Raw genomic sequence first — 24,160 nt, 5'->3', positions numbered from 1 at the left:
CGCACACATGAAATGACAAACAAATCATACTTATCCTCAAACAAAGTAATCTTAATAAATATTATTTTCGGGAAGGATATGACTGTAACAACAACTCGCACACCGCTTTTAAAAGACGGATGGTCTAACCCTCTCTCGTCCAATAGGTGTGTTCGACTTCACGAGGCGCTGCGAAATCAAATGACATCAGAGTACCGCGAGAGCAATTCGAAAGCTGCCATTTCTAATTGCCCTCGCGGTACTATGACGCCATCCGTCTTCGCAGCCTCGCATGCAGTCGAACACGCCACGCAGGTAATTTGTACACACTACACAGCGGCATAGCGATGCGGCAGATCCTGCTTCCGCATTGACTGCGCTGCTGAATGTCAATGCGGGAGAATGAATAACTCCAAATGTGATATTAGTTACAAACGAAGGAGCCCAACACGCATTATACGATGCATATACGTGGTCGGATTCATGGTGAGTGATTTGTATTTGTGATGGGGTCTTCTCAATAGACACATCATATGTAGCTGCTGTCAATCTGTCAAGTTTACATCGGTGAACCTATGTAACGCTAATATTACCTGGTTTTTAATAGTATAATAGTTAATATTATAATATTGTCTGACTTTTATATTCTTAATAACTCATTAAGTTAAAGAGATCGCGATGTTATTTTGTCTTAATGCCTAGTTGAGTTTGCTGGATTCATTGATAGAATATTATTCACAATATATAAAGCATGCTTTCACACAGTTTTTATTTTCCACATTTGATATGTCCTGCTATCTTCTCATATACAAAGAGATGTCATGACAAATTAGATATTTTGTATATAAGCAGTATGCTGCCATGGTTGTCTGGAGACAACTCCCTAGAGAAACACACACACTTTACCCAGTTTAGATTTTTAGTTTAATAGAAAGTTCCGTGACACTGGGATTGGATACAGTATGACTTCAATCAAGTCCTTAGCAGTTCGTTTAAAACTGTAAACAGGCTCAGTTGTGTAAGGTTTTGGCACAGTACAGTACTATATGTATTATTAGATGTTAAGCAAAGAATATCTTATTGATCACACGTGAGCTGTTACAGCAACTGAACATCCCAGTATAAAGTTGTGTGTATTGTGCCTTCTATAACCAGTGAGCTATTGAGTTTTGAATTCAGACATTATAATCATATTTCAATATGGACTTTAGCCTATATGAGCCAATCAGAGTTTCTTTTCTTACTATAGAAATTCTTCAAATTCATTTCTTTTGTATTTGCATCCACAAATACTTTGTGATATTTTTTTTGTGACAGGTAACAAATTTGTGTGATTTTTTTTATCAGGACCTTTTTGGGGTCAGTATGATCATTCCTTTGTTGAGTCATCATGTCAAGTCTCTAGGAGCCAGCCCAACAGTGGCTGGGATTGTAGGTAAGTCTCTCTGATGCTGATGTTAAAGGGATAGTTCACCCCAAAAAATGAAAATTCTGTAATCATTTTCTCATCCTTATGTTGTTCTAAACAGTGATGTAACGCGTTACAAAGTAACATGTTACTGTTATTCCACTACTTTTAGCAGTAACAAGCATGTAACAAAGTATGTTTTTTTAAATCAAGTAACGCAATTCCAATTACTGAAATTGAAATGAGTTCGTAACTCGCGTTAATCTATTTTGTAAAAAATAAAAGTTGCAGTCAAAACATTTCTGATCTAACGTCGCAGGGCCGTGGTGGGCGGCGCAATGAATTAATAAACTTCATCATGGCCGACAGTGCTTAAAGAATGAACATAAATCTAAATGGGACAACATAAAAATTGTGCGCAAGTCATAATCCATCCGGTCTCATGTTTGCAAATTATCTTTGCCAAGCAATCCCAGTATGACCTCAACTTGCATTTGTAGTCCACAAAAGTAATAAATCTGAGAAATGTTAAAGCAACACTAAAGAGTTATTGCTCTTTGCTCCCCCTACAGGTTAGAAGCGTAATTGTTCATTAGCACTGTCGTAAATACTGCAGCATAGCTGGCTCTGATTGGATTGTAGGTCTGCCGTAAAGCAAGTTTTTGTACTTTTCACTCGAACTACAGGACCACTACCCGACGGTTGGAAACTTCTAGTGCCGTTTTGGCCGATAGAGGGCTGCAAAGCAAATCTAAAAGTGCCATTCACCCTGTTTTGAGTGGATGAACCACTGAAACTTTTTTGGAAACGTTATTTTAAGGTAAAAAAAAAAACTTTTAGGTTTTGCTTTAATATATTCTTAGATGTATTGGCCTTAGATGTAAAACTCCATAGTATGTGTGAGTGCGCATTTAGTTTCAGTTTTGGTTTCAGTCGCTCCGTATCCGACAAAACAATCCACTCACTCTGTGTCCGTCCGACAAAACAATCCACGTACTCCGTTTTCTGATTAAATATCTTCCTTTAATCTTGATTATAATTTAAATCAAACATAAAAAATATACAAACAATATATGATCTTAAATCTTAAAGCTGACATAGAATGATTGAACGGGGTATTTATTCTTGTTCTGTGATGTGACATGTAGACAAAAAAAAATTGTTTGGGTCTGTAATGCCTTAGAAGCTTCCTAAAAACCTCTCTCAGATAGCTCTTTTAGGGTGGGGGTTTTAAATAGAGCCCGACCGATATGCATTTTTTGGGGCCGATGCAGATATTAGGGAGTAAAAAAAACACTGATAACGATATATCGGCCGATATTCTTTATGTGTATATTATAGTACAGTACACATATACTACAGTATATTATACTACAGCAGGCTACTGTACATATAATACACTATATACATTAACAGAATATACTATATATAAATACTTTTTTTGCAATGATCACTCACAAATGTGGTGATCAAACACTTAAAATGACGTGACAAAGATATGTAATATAGGCAGGTGTGTTTTACAAGTTAACAATAAACTTTATTATCCAAAATGATTCTGATATAAGTGCACAAAACAGTAAACTTGACTAATTATAAATAACTTTAAAACACAAAGGAAACAAAATACATATAACTTAACTCATTGTCAGTTTTGACGAGAATAATGTTATATTGGGCTTATTTTGAAAATGGAAACTTATAAAGTCATTGTTTATTTGCTTTACAATACGTTATGTACTTCACAAATTAATTAGAAACTTACTGTTAAGACGACAATGCTTTACTGGCAACATACTGATGTAGGCTTATGTTTAATGTACTGCACAACGTTTTTATGACGCGAACCCACAGTGTTCTGCCGGGACTTTAAACTTTTATAAAACTAAAGCGTCTTCTCTCCGCCTCTTTTATTTAGCGAGGGTGTAAAGTTGCGCGAACTTATTTAATCAATTGCTTTGAAATGAGCATGTTCAGTAACAGCACAAGCAGCTGTACTCCCACAGACTGCGCGGCAGTTAAAGCGCGTCCTTTCTCTGCCTCGCGTCATTTCTTCCGCTTGCGTTTTAAACAACTCGCAAGTGGACAAAAGAGACCCCAAATGTAAACCGGAATGTGTCTTTCTCGCCCAGTTATAATCCAATCGACCAAAGCGCGTCTTAATACCAGGTGTAAAATGTTGTGAAGAAACCGCGTAACTGCCACCACCTGAACTGAGGGACTGACTGAAGTGAAGGGGGGTTGGCTGGTGTCACTACAGTGAGTGACCTGGGTCACCATTAGCAACCAGTAGGGCGCACTCTGCTGGACAAACAAGAACTTACATCTTTCAAAAGCATTTAATGTCTTCTGTAAGGAACGTTCATATCGGCTTCATATCTGCGGCTTATACGCCGATACAGATATATCTGCGACAGGCTCATATCGGCCGATAAAATCGGCAAAACGATAAATCGGTCGGGCTCTAATTTTAAACAAGTGGTTTTGCACCTATTTGGCTCCCCCTACTGGCTTAACTTGCAATCTCATTACTGATTGGCTGACTTTGCTGCCACTCAAAAAATGTAGCCAATTATTTTAAAGTGAGATGCCTGTGATGTCATAAGCATCAGTTTTTCAGATTGGGCCGTTTTCTGGCTGACATTTCTAAAAGAGGAATTTCTATGAGACTGAGATGTTTAGCATGTCTAGAACTTTTTGTATGTTCCTGAATGCGGGTAGACTACCATTATTCAACAAAGACAAGGTAAAAATGGTTTTTCATTCTCTGTCCCCTTTAAGTATCACGGATGCGGTAAAGAGAACTGTGCAACTCCACTGTATTCCACTGTAGTCCTGCGCACTACCAGCCGCATGCTTCATCAAATTCTTAAAGAGACAGTACACAATTTTAACACATTATATATTTTCAATGTAAACATACAGAATATTTGTCTAAATGATATACATAAATAAACTGAGCTTACATATTAAGATAATTTCTAACAAAAATATTCAAAGGCTGAATCTAAAGCAAAATAGGCTCCTAAAGTATGTGATATATATGAAAGTCTTACATGTAAAATAGCCCATCCATATAAGAAACTTCACTAAAATAATGCAGTACATAACCAATCTAAGTGACGCCCACAGTAGCCTACAGCCCATCATTTAATTGTTTGACTGTTCAGTACTGTTCATATTTAATTTATATTTAAAAAGCAGACATAAAAGTAACTTAAAAGTTACTTTCACTAGTAACTAATTACTTTTGATACACAGTAACTGGTAGAGTAATTCAATGACTTTTAAAAGCAGTAATTGTAACTATTTTCAGTAAATTGCCAAACACTGGTTCTAAACCCGTATGGATTTGTTTTTTTCTGATCATCACAAAAGAAGATATTTTGGTAAGTGATGGTAAACGCACAGCTTATTATAACTTTTTTATAATAAGCTTCCATAGTAGGAAAAATTTTAACTTCCATAGTAGGAAAAATAAATATAATGGGTTTAATGGGTACCATCAACTGTGTGCTTACCATCAATTGTGTGCTTACCATCAATTATCATTTATCACAATCTTTCCATAATATTTGTTTTCCTACTATTCCTACTACTATGTCAATGGTTATAAGTAGCTGTGTGCTTTATCAAAACATATTATTTTGTGTTCATCAGAAAAAAATAAATTCATACAAGTTTAGAACAACATGAGGATGAGAAAATGATGACAGAATTTTCATTTTTTGGTTTACTCTTTACTCTTTGTGAAAGAATGAATGTAAATAGGGGTGCCAAGCTGTAAAATGACAAAAAATAGAAATAAAAATATTCTTTATTACTTTAAAGATGCTTCAGTCATTTCAGAGCTTGGCAGCTCCAGTCCCTATTCACATTAGACAAGCAAACCCTCGTTATATAATCTCAAAGAAAGTCTGGTGACTTAGATTGACTTGAATCAGAAGGTCTCTGGTGATTCAACTAAAATATTTGTTTAATTTGTTTAGCTATGTTTACCTGTGTTATAATTATATTCAGTGCTAGTGCTGTTTCATGATCAAGTCTGATGGGCTTAAGGTGTTGCATTGACTCGTGCTTTGCGTCGTGCCCTTCAGCCATGACTTATTCCACGATATAGCTCAGCCTCTCACATCTTATTGGTTACCTAAAGCCCCTGTTTTATTGTCATCCTTGCAGGATCTACTTATGGAGTGTTGCAACTCTTCTCCAGCACTGTGGTTGTAAGTAGCAATGTTGTAATGTGAACATCAATGTGTGCTTTCAATTAAATGCTCCATGTTTACTTCAGCTGATCTGCGTTTCCGGGGTGTCTTAAACTCCAGATTACGTTAGGGGTGGGTTACTATAAAATGAGCCATCAAGCTAGCAGATCACCAACTGACACACGCACACATATTTCAATTGGTTACAGATTTGAGGGTCATGCGGGTTGTTAAGAAGGAGATGTTTGTCTTCTGCTGGCAGGAACACTGAGTCTCTATGACATGCTTGTATGCCAGAAACAGGAAGAACATAATCAATTCAATTTAGGCTTTTATTGTATTATGCAGTGTCTGTGTTTGTGTGTGTTGTTCTCATTGAGTACTGGTATGGAGACTCATCAGGAGCCGAGATGTTACCTATGTTTCCTATAATAAAAGATTGAGACTATAAAACTCTGACTTAAAGATGTGGAAGGGATTTTTTTTTTGGAAAACCATAAAGAAAATGTCTAATTTACCTTATACATATCACAGAAATAGGGCTCTGGGAACCCTGACATTTCTAATTGACAGATTAAACTGTGAATCTGACCACATGATGCTATAATTGTTTAGCCAATCAGAGGACTCTGAGTCAATCTCAGTGGCTGTATGGAGCTACGAGGATAATCATGGCACTTTGAGATAATTTTGTGTAAAATGACGTGAATTCAGTATTTGTGCGCTGTCTGAAGCCTTGAGATGCGGGCTTTCCAGGCACGCACTTCGGATGTGCACATACACAAAACAGTAGCTTATTAACATCTGTTTTGTGTCTTTTCTGATTGAATATTAAAACTGGCAAGGCCTTAAAACACACGCAAATGATAAACTTTCGTGATGGTGCACTGGCCCGATTGTTCTCGCTGGGCATGGGCCATTTGCCTTTCCATATGGGTCGAGACCTAAAAGGTCATGGGTTTGATTCCCATGGTACACATACTGATAAAATATATACCTTGAATTAGAGCCCAACCGATATACCGGCAGGCCGATATTAGGCATTTTCCAAACTATCGGTATCGGCATTCATAATGGCCGATAAATGAATATTTAAAAAAACAGATGAAACAGCCTTCAACCATGTCATGAGTGTTGCCGTTGTATAGTTTGTCCACCAGAGGGCACTCTACAACCTCCCTCTGTCTCCCAGCCAGAAACGGGCAGAGAGAACAACGGTTAAGTGAGTTCATGGTGAGTTGGTCATGAGACAATAAAAGAAACAAGTATCTTTTTAAAGTGCATTATCATATTATTTTAGTTAAAACTCATAAATAACTACAAATAACTAATATTAGGGAAATCTGTTAATGTTTTGTTGTGCGTTTCTGAGAAAAAATATCGGCCGATATATCGGAATATCTGATTTTAAAACCAACTAACATTGTGGTCGGGCTCTACCTTGAATGCACTGTAAGTTCCTTTGGATAAAAGCATAAGTGTAAATATTTTTGGTGATCGTATTTATGTGCCTACCTGTCTTTTGTGTTGTTACATAATCTCTGGTTTTCAGGGAGGTTGGAGTGATGTGGTAGGAAGGCGCTATTCACTACTGACTTGCCTTTTGCTCAGTGCCTTTGGTTATGGCCTGCTGGGTCTGTCTACGAGTATTGCACTTTTTGTGCTGGCCAGGATCCCAGTGGGTGAGTACTTAAGTTTATATTGCTTGGTATTAAGACTATGGAGAGTCAAACCCTAATGTGATTATCCTTTTGTCTAAAGGGCTTTTTAAACACTCCTTGTCGATCTGTCGAGCGTTGTTGTCTGATCTCGTGTCAGAGAAAGAGCGCCCTCTAGTGATGGGCCACTTTAATGCTGCTTCAAGTGTGGGATTCATCCTGGGTCCAGTGGTGGGCGGCTACCTCACCGAATATGAAGGAGGTTTCTACCTGTCCTCGTTCGTCTGTGCATCCATTTTTATTTTAAATGCAGGTGAGCAAAAGGTTTAAATCCAGAGAGCACACATACTGATGTCGCATTTCTGTGCCTTTTGCATCATGAAAAAATAATAATTGTTTTCCAAACTTTTTGGCGTGTGACCCCTCTGGTGTAGGCTGCATCCCTTTCAATAAAAATATAATTAAATAAATCAAACAAAAATGTCATAAAACTGGGGTCTCTAAGTTCTAGTTCATTTTTGAGTAAACTATCCTTTTAAGGTGGTATAGCAAAAACTATTTTAACACTGTTATACACACGTCTGGTTTTTATTTGTTTGCTTTTTCCAGTTTATCTTTTTGCATATGTAAATATGAAGTAAATGCTACAGGTACACCTAAAATACAGTCTGCTTATCCATATGTTGTCTTCTCAGGTTTGGTCTGGTTGTTACCATGGAATGAGACACTAAATCACTGTATAGATGCTAATGCTAATAGCAATTCAAAAACTAACAAATCCAATAATGGGTTAAACAAATTAGCCCAGCAGAACTCCTCTGATAAAAACCACATTCAGCACCTTAGTGCATCTGCAGACTGCCGTCAATCAAATCAAGACTGGAGCTGCTGGGCCACGTCTCTGTTCCAGCAGGTCTGGAGACAGCTGACCTCAGTATGGATACAGATCTGCATGGTGGCGTCGTCCGACATGTGGGATGTATTCCTGCTCCGTCTTTTAATGGCTCTAGCTATCATGCTGTACTACAGTAACTTCTCCTTAGCCATGGAGGAACGCTTTCAGCTCAAGCCAAAGGTGACCGGGTACCTGATAAGTTACAGCAGTACACTTGGGGCCCTTGCTGGCTGTTTGGTGGGGCCCGTCACCCACCTCTATGACAACAACATTTCCGCTTTATTGCTTCACTCTACCATGCTCACCTGTACATTGATCTTCCTGTACGCCACAGCACCCAATATCTGGCAGGTCTTGCTCACCTCCACGTTCTTTGCCATCTCGACCAACATTGGACGCACTTGCATCACTGATTTGGAGCTGCAGCGCGGTGCGGCACACGCCAGTGGGACGTTAATAGGGGCGGGGCAGTCGGTCACAGCTGTGGGAAGGGTACTAGCACCGCTGCTGTCCGGTCTGGCTCAAGAATTCAGCCCCTGTGGACCTCCAAGTTTGGGGGTTGTGCTTGCACTGGCAGCTGTGGGTTTGCTGCTTGTAAGGACTCCTAAATGGGATAACAAGACAAAAGTGAAGGGACATTAACTATAAGAGAAAGAAGAAATCTACTGTTGGTGAAACGCGTTTAAAGTGAAGAAAAGATAAAGGACTGTAATGGCAGCTGTCTTTTTTCCTCTCAGGTCATGTGATCAGTGTTGTAGGACTTCCGGGATGTCTTGGAGTCATGGCATTAATGTGGGACATTTTCTGTAAGGATGCTTCCGGAGCTGCCATGATGACAGAAAGCAAGAGTGAATGCAGAGCTGATAGATGAAACACCAAATTATTTTGATAGTGTCAGAAATACATTTTTGCACATCAAAAGTCATTTTAACGTACTATTTTACATTTTTGAATGTCTTTATATTCTCATTAAATAAGTTACAGTATACAGTAAATTATTTTACAGTAAGTTACAACATTTTTAAATGTTACAGCAACTTACCACTTTTTAATATTTTAACCACTAAGGGTCAGTTTCTCGGACAAGGTTTAGATTAATCCAGAACCAGGCCTTTGTTATATTAGGACATTTAAGTAGTTTTTACAAATAAACCTTACAAATAACACTACTAGTGTGCATCTTGAGACAAAACAATGCATTTTAGTCTGGGACTAGGAAAAGCCCTGTCCAGGAAACCACCCCTAAGTAAAACAGACTGTAAAGCCAGTTTCATTCTACCAAAAATTTAAGGCAGCAAAAATTTACAAATAACCATAAATGGGACCTTTATTCATTTAAATACTTATGTGTTTCCTTGGCAAACTCAAAACTTTCTGTCTAAATTTCAGCTACCAATATGAAAGATATACTGTATCCCTGATTTCACAGACAAGGCTTAAGGCTAGTCCTAGACTAAAACACATGTTTTAGCTGTCTCAACTGAAAATAACTTGCCCCGACAGATGTTCAATACCTAAAATATCTTGAATTTTTTACTTAAAGTTGGCGTTACTAATTGAAGTTACTTTTTAAGTTGATCCAACCTTTTACAGTGTAGTAAAGTACATGCTCCCAAGCGAGCACAGAGTTAAAGTCATGTAAATAAAATTGAAAGAAATGGCTTGAAATTGCTGACGTATTAAGCTAAAGTGTTCTCCACAGTGGCGGTTCTACACGGAGGCCAAGGGTGGCCCGTGCCTCTGTAGACATGTCCCTGGCCACCCCTGTGGCCACCCCGTGCTGACCAAATAAAAAAGTATAAATGTATTTTGATTTTACACGCGAGCGCCAAAAGCGGAACTAATGCGACGCAACGTTCTACACGGGCAAATTAGAGCGGCGCACCCAGTCACTGTAGCCGCCTGCGTTTGCTGCGAGTGCTGCTCGGCGAGTGTCTCAATTCATTCCCAATCTCCTGATGTTGAGAATGTGTATGCAGGTCTGGGCACTGGTAGGGACTCTAGCTCACTTGACATTGGGACACTGTTCACTTGTTCTCCTGTGACGTAGCTGCTTAAGCGCGTTGTGATCATTCACAGCTGTTATTCATCAACAACCGGCAAAACCAACATCTCGCTAAACTTTTTAAAGTTTACACATTGTAAAAAGCGCTGTAATTATGCTCTTACTTATACGTGCATAAAATTGTAGGAATATAATTAAATGTTACATATAAAAATGTTTACAATTTAATATTATTAAATATTATTTAATATTAATATTATTAATATTATTTTAAATACTGATTAGATTGTGGTCCCTAAATGTCTAGCAATGTATATTTATATGTAAACTAAAACAAATGTTTGTCTTTATAAAAGTTTGCATTTTATAAAGTTTATTGAGTAGGCTTGCATGATTTTCGGTTGAGGGGCTTTAGAAAAGAGCCAAGCTTCCCTTTTGCACCTGTACTCACTCTTGTATTAAATAAATATTTATATAATTGCAAAGTAAAATAAAGTTTACGGGGCAGTTTCCCGGAAAGGGGTTAGACTAGTCCTAGACTAAAATTAATGTAAGAGCTGTCCAAACTGAAAACAACTTGCACTGACATATCTTACACCAGTGCCCTTTGTTTTGCTTCAAAATGCACACAAGTAATGTTTTTAGTAAGGCATGTTTGTTAAAACTAGTTATATTTCCTAATTAAACTAAGGCCTAGTCCTGTCTTAAACTAATTCGTGTAACCAGCCCTATAGGGGTGGTTTCCCGGACCAGGATTAGCTTAATCCAGGACTAGGCCTTAGTTTAATTAGGAAATATAACTAGTTTTAACAAATATGCCTTACTAAAAGCATTACATGCATGTGCATTTTGAGAAACAAAGGGCACTGATGTATTTTAAGATATGTCAGTGCAAGTTGTTTTCAGTTTGGAGAGCTCTTAAAAGTGTTTAAGTCTAGGACCAGTCTAATCCCTGTCCGGGAAACCGCCCCATAATCTTTAAATATAATTTCTTGTCATTTTTTTATGTGCCCCTCTGGTAAAACACTGGCCCCTCCTTGGCCCCCCTAGTGAAATTTGTCTAGAACCGCCACTGGTTCTCCACTAAATAAAATGATAACTTTATATTGTTTTTATTAAATTCTCACAGCAGCTCCCAAGAAATTAATTTTCTGATATTAACAGAATGATACTTAACATCTCGCTGTGTCAATGAGACTCATTTAACCACTATTTAAATTGCACTACAGAAAACTCATTCCCTTTATTATTTATTTACATTGCCCCGAATGCTAACAATAATGTTGTTGATAAAACTGAACAAGAACCTTTGAATGCTAGGACACAAAATACAATGTGCATCTCTATGTTATCAACATGTGTTGTCAAATTTTGTGTAAAAACATACACTTTACTGATACACGGGTAAAAATAAAAATCTAAGCCTACACCAAGTCATTGTGCTCTCTGTCATTACATGTGCTGTATCCTGTTATATCATAAATGAGATGACTACTGTATTTTAAAAGGAATATATACCGTAAGATATAAACATGTTTGGGGCTAAACATTTTAGTAGCACTTTATTTTAAACTTCAGTTCCACATATACATACCATACTCATTGTCTACCTGTGAAATTACTAGTTGCCAGCCCTGAAACTAATCCTAACCCATATTAATTGCATGAATTTACCAGTATTTTGTTGGGTGAATACAATGGTGCACGTACTGTAAAATAAAGTGCAACTGTTTTGTGTAGAAATTTTACTTTTATATATTACACCACCAATAGTTACCTTTTTCACATTTTTGTATCAATTCAAGGTTTCTAAAGTTAACTCATAACTGTAAATTACCAAAAAAAGAAATAAAAATTGTGATGAATAACATCTTATTAATATCAAGTGACTATGCAGATACATTCCAATGTACCTTTCTTCATAGAATTCCGGTGTATCGGTATGTAGTTTTAAATGATTCATAAGTGTGTTTAATATTATAACAAGTCTTCCCTCGTATCCGTGTATTTACTGAGTAACAGCAGTCCAGCTCCATTTACAGTGTCCACCCTGCACATCTCATTGCACAGCAAAATCACTAGTGTTAAATGTACACTGCTGGTGCATATGGGTGTTTCCCTGTGGTTTTCTGGCAGTCACTGGGGTCTCCTAAGCAAAGGATATTGAACATCACTGTTGTTTTGTGGCTCATGTTTCAATGCAAAGGGCAGAGACAGTGATTTCTGCTCTTTACAGTCAGAGCCATGACCTTTGTTGGTGTTTCTTGAAAAACTATAAGGTTGATGTGTGATCTGATGTGCAGAACTAGGGAAGCTGGACCCAGAACGTGAAGACCTGTAGATCCTCTGCTTCTCATTCTCTTCATCAACTACGTTCACAGAGGAATGAACTTCCTTCAGATTACCCAGTCGTCTCAGAGGTATCATTGATCTCTGTGGGTGCCTAAACGTAGGCCTGATTGATGCATAATCCATTTCTGATTCAGCATCATCATTCCCTAAAAGAAAATGAAATGAGTTTTGTGAGGCATTATGCCCAGCAGCACTACTTCCTGAACTTCAGCCAGCTCCTTGTTTCCTGTCTTCCATTATTGGACAAACTGATTAATTCAGGTGTGTCTGATTATTGTTGTTGTGACTACTGGGGTCAGGCACACCTGGATTAATCAGTTTGTACAATAATGGCAGACAGGAAACAAGGAGCTGGCTAAAGTTCAGGAAGTAGTGCAGCTGGGCATAAAGCCTATATTCAACCTATTATTTTTGACTTTTGACATAACTTGAAACTGTTTAACTTAATTTATTAAGTTCAAGTAACATAAAAAAGTAAGTTAATTTAACATAATTTTTTACAGTGTACTGTACTAAAACAATCAGATACTCGTATACTCTTACCAGCAGGAGCAAATCTCACTGGAGGGAGTCTGGAGTTCAAGCTATGGCCAGTGGGTAGAGAGAAAAACTTCTGGGATGTTTTCTGGTAAAATGCAGAATAGAAGCAGTGATAGGGTTAATATAGTATCTGTTTGTATTTTAGCCTTGTACAGGAAACACTATGTTATTATCTAGAACAATAAAGTAGTGTGTTTGTTGTGCATCTTATCATTAATCAGCCTGATACTAACTGGTTTAACTGCTTTTTAAGTAAATGGTCTCGGTGTGGTGATACCTACAGGGCCGTGAAAGCCTCCTGCCCTGAGGCTGCGTCGTAGGCTTGCGTGCCGTCTTATTAGGATTTCTTTTGCTGTCGCATCATTGGGTAATGAATGCTTACTGGTGTGAGACATTGTCTGTAAGGCATAATAAAAATTACAAAATGTGAAATTTCAATTGAAAGCATTACAAGATCTGAAATAGAGCAGATTAGTGTAATTTGAAAATAGTTAGAAAATAGGGGGAAAAAAATGTGTAATTTGTAATGTGTGTTCCCGTCATAACTCACCCTCTGTCTGCTCTTGTACATGTTCTTTGATAGGAGTTCATGCATATTTTTCACATCAGATGCCAAAATCTTCTTGGACTTAGAGGCACTTATGGTAAAAATCAGAGAACAATAATTATTATGATCCACAGTAAAAAAAGTTTACTTGAATGTATTAAAAAAAGACTTAAATACCAGTGCTAAATAATAGTGTAAAAATTATACACTTCAAATATACTCATTTAAGTGCACTTGAAAAGTATACTAAATAGCAGTAATACTTTACATTTTTAGTGTATTGGAATGATGTCTTAAAATACCACAGTTGTTCTTTTTATGAAGAAGTACTAAAGACCAGTGTTCAAATTATGTCAAATATTATGTGGGGTCTCCTAGCTAATAATTATAGGGTCGCTGTAATTTCACAAAGTGCGATGTGGTCATGAATAAACTTTCTTTTTTTGATCCTAGATCAACATTTCAATCAAAGAAACCCATATTACCCTTACCTCAAAACCTAACCATTTTACCCCCTCAAATTGGTGTGAAATCATAGTTTGAGAAGAACTTTGAAAAGCCCTAACCCAATCCTAAATCTAACAAACTGTCAGTTCCTCCAGAAAACAGCATGAGGCGTACTTAAGAGTTTAAAAAAATTTCAGACAGAAAGTGTCACGGTTGATCCATGTCATGTCTTGTTTCTGTTCTGATTGTCGCCATTTGTCTCCATCCTGTCTGTTCCTGTTTATTTATTCTGCTCGTTGTTTGGTTCCCGTGTTTGTTTTCTATGTTATTTATATTAAATGTTATCCTTTTATGTGAACCCTGCGTATGTGTCCTGATTTCATGTTCCCAGTCATGACAGAATGATCCGGCCATTCAAGGACGCAACGAGTTCGAGGAGGAGAGCTTCCCCTGAATGTTTTTCGAGGGGGAGTAGTGGACATCAGGATCTGCGTTCTTCGAGGTCCCGATGCCCCTTAGAGCTGACCGTGAGGGAACGCTCAGAACTTCAGGACGGGCTCAAGCGTGCGGTCGCCACCCCCGATTCATTCCCCGGGGTGGTTGCCACGACACACAGGCCTGTTCCTGCGAGTGTCGAATCAGTGCAGTTGGTTCCCCTGCTGGTCGAGTTGTCTGGTCTGGTTCCTGGGAGGTCCATCGCCATGCTCGATTATTTCCCCAGGGTGGTAGCCACCGTGTGTGAGCCCATTTCCCCAAGATGGTGGTAGTCGACTTCTTGGGGGATCGGATCCCCGTCGGTTCCCAGGAGGGTCGAGTCGTCTGCCTCGGTTCCCGAGATGGCTGCTCCGGTCTTTTCGGCTTTGTACCGGATTTCTGCCCTGCTGGTTTCACTCCGGCTCCCTGCGCTGCCGGGTTCACCCCGGCTTCCTGCCCTGCTGGCTACATCTGGCTCCCTGCCCTGCTTTTTTTTGGGGGGGGGGGGTAATGTCATGGTTGATCCGTGTCATGTCTTGTTTCTGTTCTGATTGTCGGCATTTGTCTCCATCCTGTCTGTTCCTGTTTATTTATTCTGCCCGTTGTTTAGTTCCCGTGTTTGTTTTCTATGTTATTTATATTAAATGTTATCCTTTTATGTAAACCCTGCGTATGTGTCCTGATTTCATGTTCCCGGTCGTGACAGAAATCTTTTGGATCATTTTATTGCAAAATAGGGATAAATAATGGAAAGTATTGCAAAGTGGCAGCGCAGCACAATAATTTAAATTCATGTGGTATTTTAATTAAAAACCGGGCCCCCTTAATTTATATTTTTGTGCTTTATAGTGTGAAATTATAAAACTGTGACCATAGACCACAAAACAACAATACACTATATGGGTCAAAATTAGCGATTTTTTTCATATTAAAAAATGCATTTATCATTAGTAATGTGTTTTTCTAATGACTTCATTTGGACAACTTAAAATGTAATCATCTCAATATTCTTATTTTATATTTTTGCAACCCAGACTTTCAAATAGTTCACTCTAAAAATGTCTGGATTATTTTTGCCCAATATTGGGTAAATACTGGACAGAACACATGCTGGGTTAAAAATGACCCAGTGTTGGGTTGTTGTTATGCAATAATAACCCAGCAGTTGGGTCAATTTTTAACCCAACACGTGTTCTGTCCAATTTTTACCCATTATGGGTCAAAAATAACCCAGACATTTTTAGAGTGTTGTATCTCCTATCCTAACAAACTATACATCAATGTATAGCTAATGTATTCAGCTTTTGTTTAAAAAATGTAACCTTATGACTGGAGTTTTGGTCTGGGGTCTATATAGGCTACAAAAAATTAAGTTTAAGGTTGTTCTGATGCTGCATTGGTTCTGTGTAAATGGAAATACATCTTTAGTTCAACCTGCATCATAGCAGGAATAAATTGTCTGGCTGTGAAACTGACAGGGATTGAAACATACTGTAATGTATTTGGAGAGGGAGCAGCACTGATGTCACCAGACATTGAGTCCAGTATCTCCATGGCATTCTGAAGCTCCAGCTTCTTATAAAGAGCCACAATGCTCGACTCGGGACGATTATCACGGATTAAAATCTTGCGGATGATCTGGTTATTAAACTTCATGAACCTGTTAACCATAGATAGAAATTATTAAATATGTTCAAAATAAATAATCTAAAAATATTGCACTGGAGTGTTATATATCAGTTAATCTAAATTAAAGTTACATTTGTATCAAGAACATTATAATGTTAAAGTTTAAGGCACATGTCACAAAATCTGTGCCTCTTCTCTCTGTTACAGATGAAGAAATGTTAACACTTTCCTTATCTTATAGATAGAGAATTTATACTTTGATGTTTCACTGACACATAAAAATGTAAACAGAGCATTTTACAGTATAGAAACTTAACTCTAGCCATATTCAAATATTTTAGTAAATATTTTTCTGTGTTAAAAAGAAGATTAAGAGGAGAACCACAATAGCTGCAGTATAGCAGCTAACAGGAAACAATAAATAATAATATAAATACATTTACAGATGCCTGAGGATAGTTGCGGTGATGAATGACAAGGCATAAAAATGTCCTCAGACCAGTCTAACCTGTTATAGATACGCCTTGGCAGTAAGTTAAAATTTCAATTCTCTATTTAACTCATAAGAGCTGAGGATTAATAAACTTCTACGGCTATCAACAGAGAATTAAACTTTACCATTCATAAAATCTGTTTAATAGTAAAAAATAACAAACTTTATTATTTTAAAATGTGTTTAGTAGAAGGTTTATTTCCTACTTGTCTTTCCAATAGTAGTGACTCCATTGTCCACATAAGTCTTCTATGCCTGCAACAGTATGTTCCATTAACTGAAACAAGCGACAATTATTATAGTTCAGTATTATAATTTTCAACCCAGTGTTGGGACAAAAAGGTAAGAATCAAGCCGTAATTAAGTATGCGTACATATATAACATCAAATAAAAACCTACCCTTTTGTGAATCTCAACATTAATGGTCTCTAAGTTTCGATTTGTCTTACGGACATTCATTAATTTAAGAAGGGGCCTTATAGTTATTCCCTGCAAAGAGAAACCATAGTTATATACATGGAAATCACTTTAATTGTCACTTTTTTACCACAATATAAAGTACTATACAGTTCAGACCCCAATTTCAACCCACTGACTCTCTTTTCTCATACAGTATATACAGTATCTGTGCAAATATCTTGACAAAAGATGTTGGTACTAAGTTCATGCATTTACAGCATAAGCATAAACAAGCATAAAAGTGTGTTATAAGCTACCTGAATAAACACAGTAAAGATGATGATTACAATCGTGCCTGTGATGAATAAATTCTTAGGGCCGATGCTGTCTGGTAGTGTGAAGGCCAAAGCAAAGGACACAGCTCCTCTTAACCCACCATAGGCCAGACAAAACTGATCTTTATAGTTGAAGGGAATGGTGCGGAAGGGGTTAATAATCTGTGTCAGGACCAGAATTCCTAAAATAAAATTATATGCATATAAATATTAGTGGGAGCAATAGTAACCAATAATATTAATTTAAAAAAGTATTTAAATGCTAATTACACGAATTTAGAGCAGTTATGTTATTATATCTAAAACAAAACACAATTGTTTTGGAAACAAAAATTTCTTTAAAATCAATGCTGTACTTTTACTATAAATTGCATGAGGCTAGCATTATGGATAATTATACAGTAAAAGAATCCAAAAATATTGTTTGGTTTTCTTAAATTAATTAATCCTTGTGGTTTGTACAAACGGTCTGTTATACTGCGAATTAAGCCATAAGTCAGTTGCATTGAATTTATATGAATTATATATGAATTTAGTATTTTATTTTCCTGTTACCCTAGACCCTAGGGGACAGAGAATGAAAAACCATTTTTACCTTGTCTTTGTTGAATAATGGTAGTCTACCCGCATTCACGAACATACAAAAAGTGCTAAACATGCTAAACATCTCAGTCTCATAGAAATTCCTCTTTTAGAAATGTCAGCCAGAAAACGGCCCAATCTGAAAAACTGATGCTTATGATATCACAGGCATCTCACTGCCCCTCCACTTTAAAATAATTGGCTACATTTTTTGAGTGGCAGCAAAGTCAGCCAATCAGCAATGAGATTGCAAGTTAAGCCAGTAGGGGGAGCCAAATAGGTGCAAAACCACTTGTTTAAAATCCCCCACCCTAATAGAGCTATCTGAGAGAGGTTTTTAGGAAGCTTCTAAGGCATAACAGACCCAAAAAAAAATTTTTTTCTACATGTCACATCACAGAACAAGGATAAATACCCCGTTCAATCATTCTATGTCACCTTTAAATCAGATCTGTAACCAGATTTTGGGCCATGACCCATCAGTTCAGATCCTCTGCTTTACTGTACACTCTGGGTTATTTTCATTCCAGCATTGGGTCAAAAAGGGATGAGGCCAGCAGGTGGGTTAAAATTAGACAAAATGTTTGAATTTGACCCAACAATGGGTTAAAACAACCCTGCATGTGTTAAATTACAACCCAACGGGCTGCTCTCGTCCCTTTTTGACCCAATAATAGCACATTAATTTAAAATTCCCAAACTCATTTCCAATCCCATACCTAGTCCTCTCCAAAGCAACGCAAACAATATTGAAAAGAGGATGTAGGCCCAGTTCCACTCATGTTCTGTTGTTATGGTAACAACGCCCAAAAAGAAGAAGATTAGAGTTTCCGACACACTTCCGACCATTTTAATGACATGGCGAATAGTGGTGCAGGATCGCTGTGATACATTCTCCTCAACGTAATACTTCATGGTCAGAGCACAGGTTACAATACTAAAGAAACAGAATAATATATTTCAGAAATAGTGAGCAAAATAGTGCTTCTTTAATATCTTGACAGCAATATTTTAAAGTATTTGTGTGTGCTAGCACCCAGTGGCGGCTGGTGAATGCTCTTCTGAGGGGCGCAAATTCAAAATATGAGCGTCATGTGTGTTGCTCGTGTTTTCAAAACAAGTGTTTGTTGCGTCATGTGAACAATGTGCTTTACTTGTTTTGTCAAAATAAGTGTCTGCTGCACACCCGTCAAAACCGTTTATGATAAAAGAGACATTCACGTTCACAAAATACACGCAAGACACTGCCTTAACAGTAAATGAGATTATGCGGCAAAAACGCAAGGGTCTCTTTTATCATAAACCCTTTAGACGCCTCTGCAGCAGGCACTTATTTTTACAAAACACATAATGCACATAGGTTCACTCGACGCGCCGAACACATATTTTGAAATGACAAACCACACACATGACGGCCTACATGTTGTGATGAACTTCGCATCGTGCACCCTCGAAAACAGAAGTCATTGGCCGCCACTGCTGGCACCCTATACTTACGCCATGATGCTCGATATGGCAAAGAGTTCAGCTATGAGGTAGGACAGGAAGCTGTACAGGAAGATGATTAGCGGCTCAATCTCTTTCACCTTTCCAGTAAAGCGTGTGGTGAAGGACGCCACAAAACCAAACAGCAAACCGAAAAGCAAACCACCTAAACCCACCACAAAAAAACTAGCTATGCCCAGAAAAACATCTCCAGCTTCAACTACACGCAGCTCTGCTACATGGTTAAAGAGATTATACAATACCTGAAACAAAAGACAGTGAGACATTAATCAATTGCAAAACCACTACACAAGTATTACACAAATTGATGCACAAATACTTATGCATTCTTGCTTTTCTTCAAATTTACTGCATTCAAGCTATGCATTTTTTTCTTTGTGTGTTGCCTGAGAATAAATCCACAACCTTTACGCTACTAACGCAATGCTCTCCCAGTTGAGCAACAGAAACACAAATACAGTACAACACACAAAGTACAAAGTCAGCATTTTTGGTGATAGTTAAATCACATTCACATACAGACAAACATGAACACTAAGATTATTTGCCATGTACAAACCTATTATTTAAACAATGTGTAATAAAGAGCAAAGCTCCACTGACATTTTGTACAAAACTTACACTTTTGCCAGAGTTTAGTCTTTTACTTCTATTTTTTCTATTACTTTTGTAGTTCAAATATAGTAAAACATTTTGTATCTGACATAGTGTTTAAGCCTGTATCAAATAACCAGCAGTTAAGTATGTGTTTAGTTTTGGATTTCAAACTAATTTGTTACCAGGACATGAATTTAAAGATCTGCCACACTGCCACCGCAGGTGTGGGAGTAGATTTCTATTGAAGTATACAAATTACTATTTGTTGGAAAAATTTTTGGATCCCTGCCCATAGTTTGATAAACCACTACATACACAATGCATTTAAGATTGAGAATTAGACTAAGAAATATACAAAAATTGGAAATTCAAACACTTTATCAAAGTCACTCACCACAGTAACAGCATCATTAAACAGGCACTCTCCGAAGACCACAATATAGAGCTGCTCGTGGATGCTGATGTCCTCAAACACAGTGAGCACCGCCACCGGTTCCACGGCTGAGATGATGGAGGCGTAGAGGAGGTTCTCCTGCAGGTTAATGTCCTGCACACCAAACACTTCAATCTGGCATATGGCAAACAGAGAGATGCCAATGCCAATAGAGTTCCATAAGGTGCCAACAACAGCGAACCAAAGCACTGTGCCACAATTCTCAAAGAAGGGACGAGTGGGCATAAAGTAGCCTGAATCAAACACAATGGATGGCAACATGTAGAGGAAAAACACGTTGGAGGTGAGCACAGCCGGTGGCTCCTCGTGCACTGAGTGCATGATGCCCCCCACAATTAAACCAATGGAGATCAGCAAACAGGACTCTGGTACCCAGACTGTGATCTTATGGTAGACATGAAAACCTATTGAGACATGTTTAAAAAATGTATATTTATCAATTTTTTTATTTTGCTCCGTTATAACCAAAGCTGTAAAATGTGAATCCACCCAAATAGATGGTAAGGTAAACCCATGTATTATATAGAGAACACCTTGCTATTCAGCTGTTAGAAATAATAGTTTTTGCTTACCTATCTTGGCAAAGGAAGCAAGCAGCACCCATAAAGTAATTTCAAAGGGTATTTGAATGCGAGGGTAGTTCACGGAAAAAATAGGTAGTCTGGATTTGTCCGGGTCAGCATCATGTTCCTTCGGGATCCAAGTAGAAAGATCCGATGAAGTACCAGGAGGTTTAAGAGAAATTTCCAGGTTGTCTCCATATCCAGGTGTGAACATAATATCACACAATATTAAAACTTTAAAAATCGCCAAATATAAAATATAGCCCATTGAAACTGGTTACTGTTTTATGAGAATAAATATGCCAAAAGGTGTTGACATGTAAAAGCACAATATAGCTGAAAAAAATAATCGTAGAAATAAAAAAATCTAACCAGAATAAATACTTCTTACTTTACAGTTGCTATTAACTCCATTCATATCATGACTTTTGTACAAATAGTATAGTAACACACACTTTAAACCCACTGGTTATGTAGATCCACTGTCAGAGTTTGGCTCCACTCTGTACCTGCAGCAGGTGTATGTCAGATGGAGGGGGGGTGGGGGGTGGAGCGATGTCGCACTTGATTTTCTTTGTAAAGTTGTTATTGAAATATGATAGTTTCACTTCCTTCAGAATGTTTTTTAAGAAACACAATGAGATCATGGACTATTTTTACATGAATTGTATTGATCGTCATAACATTGTACAAAATGTATTATGCAATCAGAGCTTCAGACAGTTTTTTATATGACAAGAAAACTCTGAAATTATGTAGGCCACAAAATGATTTTAAAATGTATTGTTTAAATATTGTAAAAACTTATTCTGTAATACAACCCCAAATCAGTAAAAGTTGGGAGACTGTAGAAATTGTGAGTAATAAAGGAATAGAATAATTTACTAATCTCATAATAAACTTATATTTTATTAACAATAGAATATAAATAACATATCAAATGTTGAAAGTGAGACATTTTGAAATGTCATGCTAAATATTGGCTCATTTTGGATTTCATGAGAGCTACACATTCCAAAAAAGGTTGGGACAGGTAGCAATAAGAGGCCGGAAAATTTAAATGTACATATAAGGAACAGCTTAAGGACTAATTTGCAACTGATTAGGTCAATTGGCAACATGATTGGGTATAAAAAAAGCCTGTCAGAGTGGCAGTGTCTGTCAGAAGTCACAATGGGCAGAGAATCACCAATTCCCCCAATGCTGCAGCGAAAAATAGTTTTCTGAGTTTCTCAGAGGAAAATTGCAAAGAGTTTGAAGTTATCATCATCTACAGTTCATAATATCATTCAAAGATTCAGAGAATCTGGAACAACCTCTGTGCGTAAGGGTCAAGGCTGGAAAACCATACTGGATGCCCGTGATCTTCGGGCCCTTAGACGGCACTGCATCACATACAGGAATGCTACTGTAATGGAAATCACCACATGGGCTCAGGAATACTTCCAGAAAACATTGCCGTGAACACAATCCACGTGCCATGCTCCGTTGCCGGATAAAACTTTATAGGTCAAACAAGAAGCCATATCTAAACATGACCCAGAAGTGCAGGCGTTTTCTCTGGGCCATGGCTCATTTAAAATGGACTTTGGCAAAGTGGAAAATTTGTAAAATTTGAAGTTCTTTTTGGAAAACTGGGACACCATTTCATCCAGCCTAAAGAGGACAAGGACATCCAAGTTGTTATTAGCGCTCATTTCAGAAACCTGCATCTCTGATGGTTTGGGGGTTGCATGAGTGCGTGTGGCATGGCCAGCTTACACATCTGGAAAGGCACCATCAATGCTGAAAGGTTTATCCAAGTTTTAGAGCAACATATGCTCCCATTCCGCCGTCGTTTCTTTCGGGGAAGACCTTGCATTTTCCAACATGACAATGCCAGACCACATACTGCATCAATTAAAACATTAAGACTGCGTAGAAGACGGATCTGAGTACTGAAATGGCCAGCCTGCAGTCCAGATCTTTCATCCGCAGAAAACATTTGGCGCATAATAAAGAGGAAGATGCGACAAAGAAGACCTAAGACAGTTGAGCAACTAGAAGCCTGTTTTAGACAAGATTGGGACAACATTCCTATTCCTAAATATTGGTCCTCCTCCAGCTGTTCCTTTTATGTACATTTAACTTTTCCGGCCTCTTATTGCTACCTGTCCCAACTTTTTTTGGAATGTGTAGCTCTCATGAAATCCAAAATGAGCCAATATTTGGCGTGACATTTCAATATGTCTCACTTTCTACATTTGATATGTTATCTTTATTCTGTTGTGAATAAAATATAATTTTATGAGATTTGTAAATTATTCCATTCCTTTTTTACTCACAATTTCTACAGTGTCCCAACTGAATTGGGGTTGTATACTGTCTGTAGCCTACTATTTGTATTAATACCATAGTAGGCTTATCCACAAATTCACCATTGTCTCAGTGCAGGAAGTACCATAGCTTAACCATGATATTTGTTGTAAAACTATTGTAATGCAAATAAATGTGTTGCATATTTTGCAATCACTTCATGCTGATGTTGACAATCTTTACTGTTTACAAATGATTAAATGCAAACTTATGATATGTGGCCAGTTGCATAAACATAGCCACTAAGTTGACTGTGTCTTAGGAACTAATCTGACAACAATTGGTTGGGACTAAACAGTATTACTTTTTACCTTTAAATTAGACCAATCTACCATTTTTATGACTTACAAATTGATATGACTTAATCTTTAAGAAAAAAATAGCAGTTTATGCAACCGGCCACTGGCTCCAAGTATGCTTATGAAAAATAACAGTATGAAGGATACAGCATGTTATTAATTTAATGAACGATGCCTTGAGCTATAACCACTAGATGGGGATGAAGAACTTCCGAAAGCAACTCCGTTTAAAGGCACCTGTCATAGGTTCGTAAAGATATTAATAGATCGACAAAAACTAACATATTTGTGGAAAGCTCCCGTAATAAATGCAATCGATAAACAATATTAAATGCATTTTTATTGCACCGTTTGCTCATGCTGCCTGTGTTTTGATAAAGCTCAGCGAGAAAGTGGGCGGGCACTGAGAGTAAGCAATCTGACGTCATACGTGTCGA

General features: G+C 37.6%; 2 protein-coding genes across 2 annotated transcripts; one reads left to right on the top strand and one right to left on the bottom strand.

Moving 5' to 3' along the window:
- Nucleotides 1-329: 329 nt before the first annotated feature.
- On the top strand, nucleotides 330-10,696 carry mfsd9 (major facilitator superfamily domain containing 9). The gene is made up of 6 exons (XM_065292908.2): nucleotides 330-465; nucleotides 1,327-1,414; nucleotides 5,567-5,610; nucleotides 7,145-7,274; nucleotides 7,354-7,563; nucleotides 7,946-10,696. The coding sequence occupies exons 1-6, from the start codon at nucleotides 382-384 to the stop codon at nucleotides 8,785-8,787; spliced, it is 1,398 nt and encodes a 465-aa protein (XP_065148980.1). The 5' UTR covers nucleotides 330-381; the 3' UTR covers nucleotides 8,788-10,696.
- A 262-nt stretch (nucleotides 10,697-10,958) lies between these two features.
- slc9a2 (solute carrier family 9 member 2) lies at nucleotides 10,959-21,539 on the bottom strand. Its single transcript, XM_065292907.2, has 12 exons — nucleotides 21,079-21,539; nucleotides 20,447-20,910; nucleotides 19,447-19,697; nucleotides 18,669-18,886; nucleotides 17,350-17,549; nucleotides 17,033-17,122; nucleotides 16,839-16,909; nucleotides 16,003-16,170; nucleotides 13,593-13,680; nucleotides 13,324-13,440; nucleotides 13,046-13,127; nucleotides 10,959-12,648 (listed from the first exon to the last, which is right to left on the bottom strand). Exons 1-12 carry the CDS (start codon nucleotides 21,335-21,337, stop codon nucleotides 12,287-12,289), a joined length of 2,370 nt encoding a protein of 789 aa, XP_065148979.1. The 5' UTR covers nucleotides 21,338-21,539; the 3' UTR covers nucleotides 10,959-12,286.
- Nucleotides 21,540-24,160: the final 2,621 nt, after the last annotated feature.

The sequence above is a fragment of the Paramisgurnus dabryanus genome, chromosome 15 (assembly GCF_030506205.2).
Source record: "Paramisgurnus dabryanus chromosome 15, PD_genome_1.1, whole genome shotgun sequence".
In the NCBI taxonomy this organism is placed as follows: Eukaryota; Metazoa; Chordata; class Actinopteri; order Cypriniformes; family Cobitidae; genus Paramisgurnus; species Paramisgurnus dabryanus.
Note: the sequence above shows the minus strand (reverse complement) of the source record. Positions and strands in the feature narration are given on the sequence as shown.

Bases quoted from the DNA above. Each gene is read 5' to 3' on its own strand.
- mfsd9 (XM_065292908.2), top strand. From the start codon at position 382: ATGAATAACTCCAAATGTGATATTAGTTACAAACGAAGGAGCCCAACA. The intron at 5,611-7,144 runs GTAAGTAGCAAT...TCTGGTTTTCAG, and splicing joins TCTTCTCCAGCACTGTGGTT to GGAGGTTGGAGTGATGTGGT. The intron at 7,275-7,353 runs GTGAGTACTTAA...TTTTGTCTAAAG, and splicing joins GCTGGCCAGGATCCCAGTGG to GGCTTTTTAAACACTCCTTG.
- slc9a2 (XM_065292907.2), bottom strand. From the start codon at position 21,337: ATGGGCTATATTTTATATTTGGCGATTTTTAAAGTTTTAATATTGTGT. The intron at 18,887-19,446 runs GTAAGTATAGGG...CTGTTTCTTTAG, and splicing joins GCCATATCGAGCATCATGGC to TATTGTAACCTGTGCTCTGA. The intron at 16,910-17,032 runs GTAGGTTTTTAT...CGCTTGTTTCAG, and splicing joins ATGTTGAGATTCACAAAAGG to TTAATGGAACATACTGTTGC.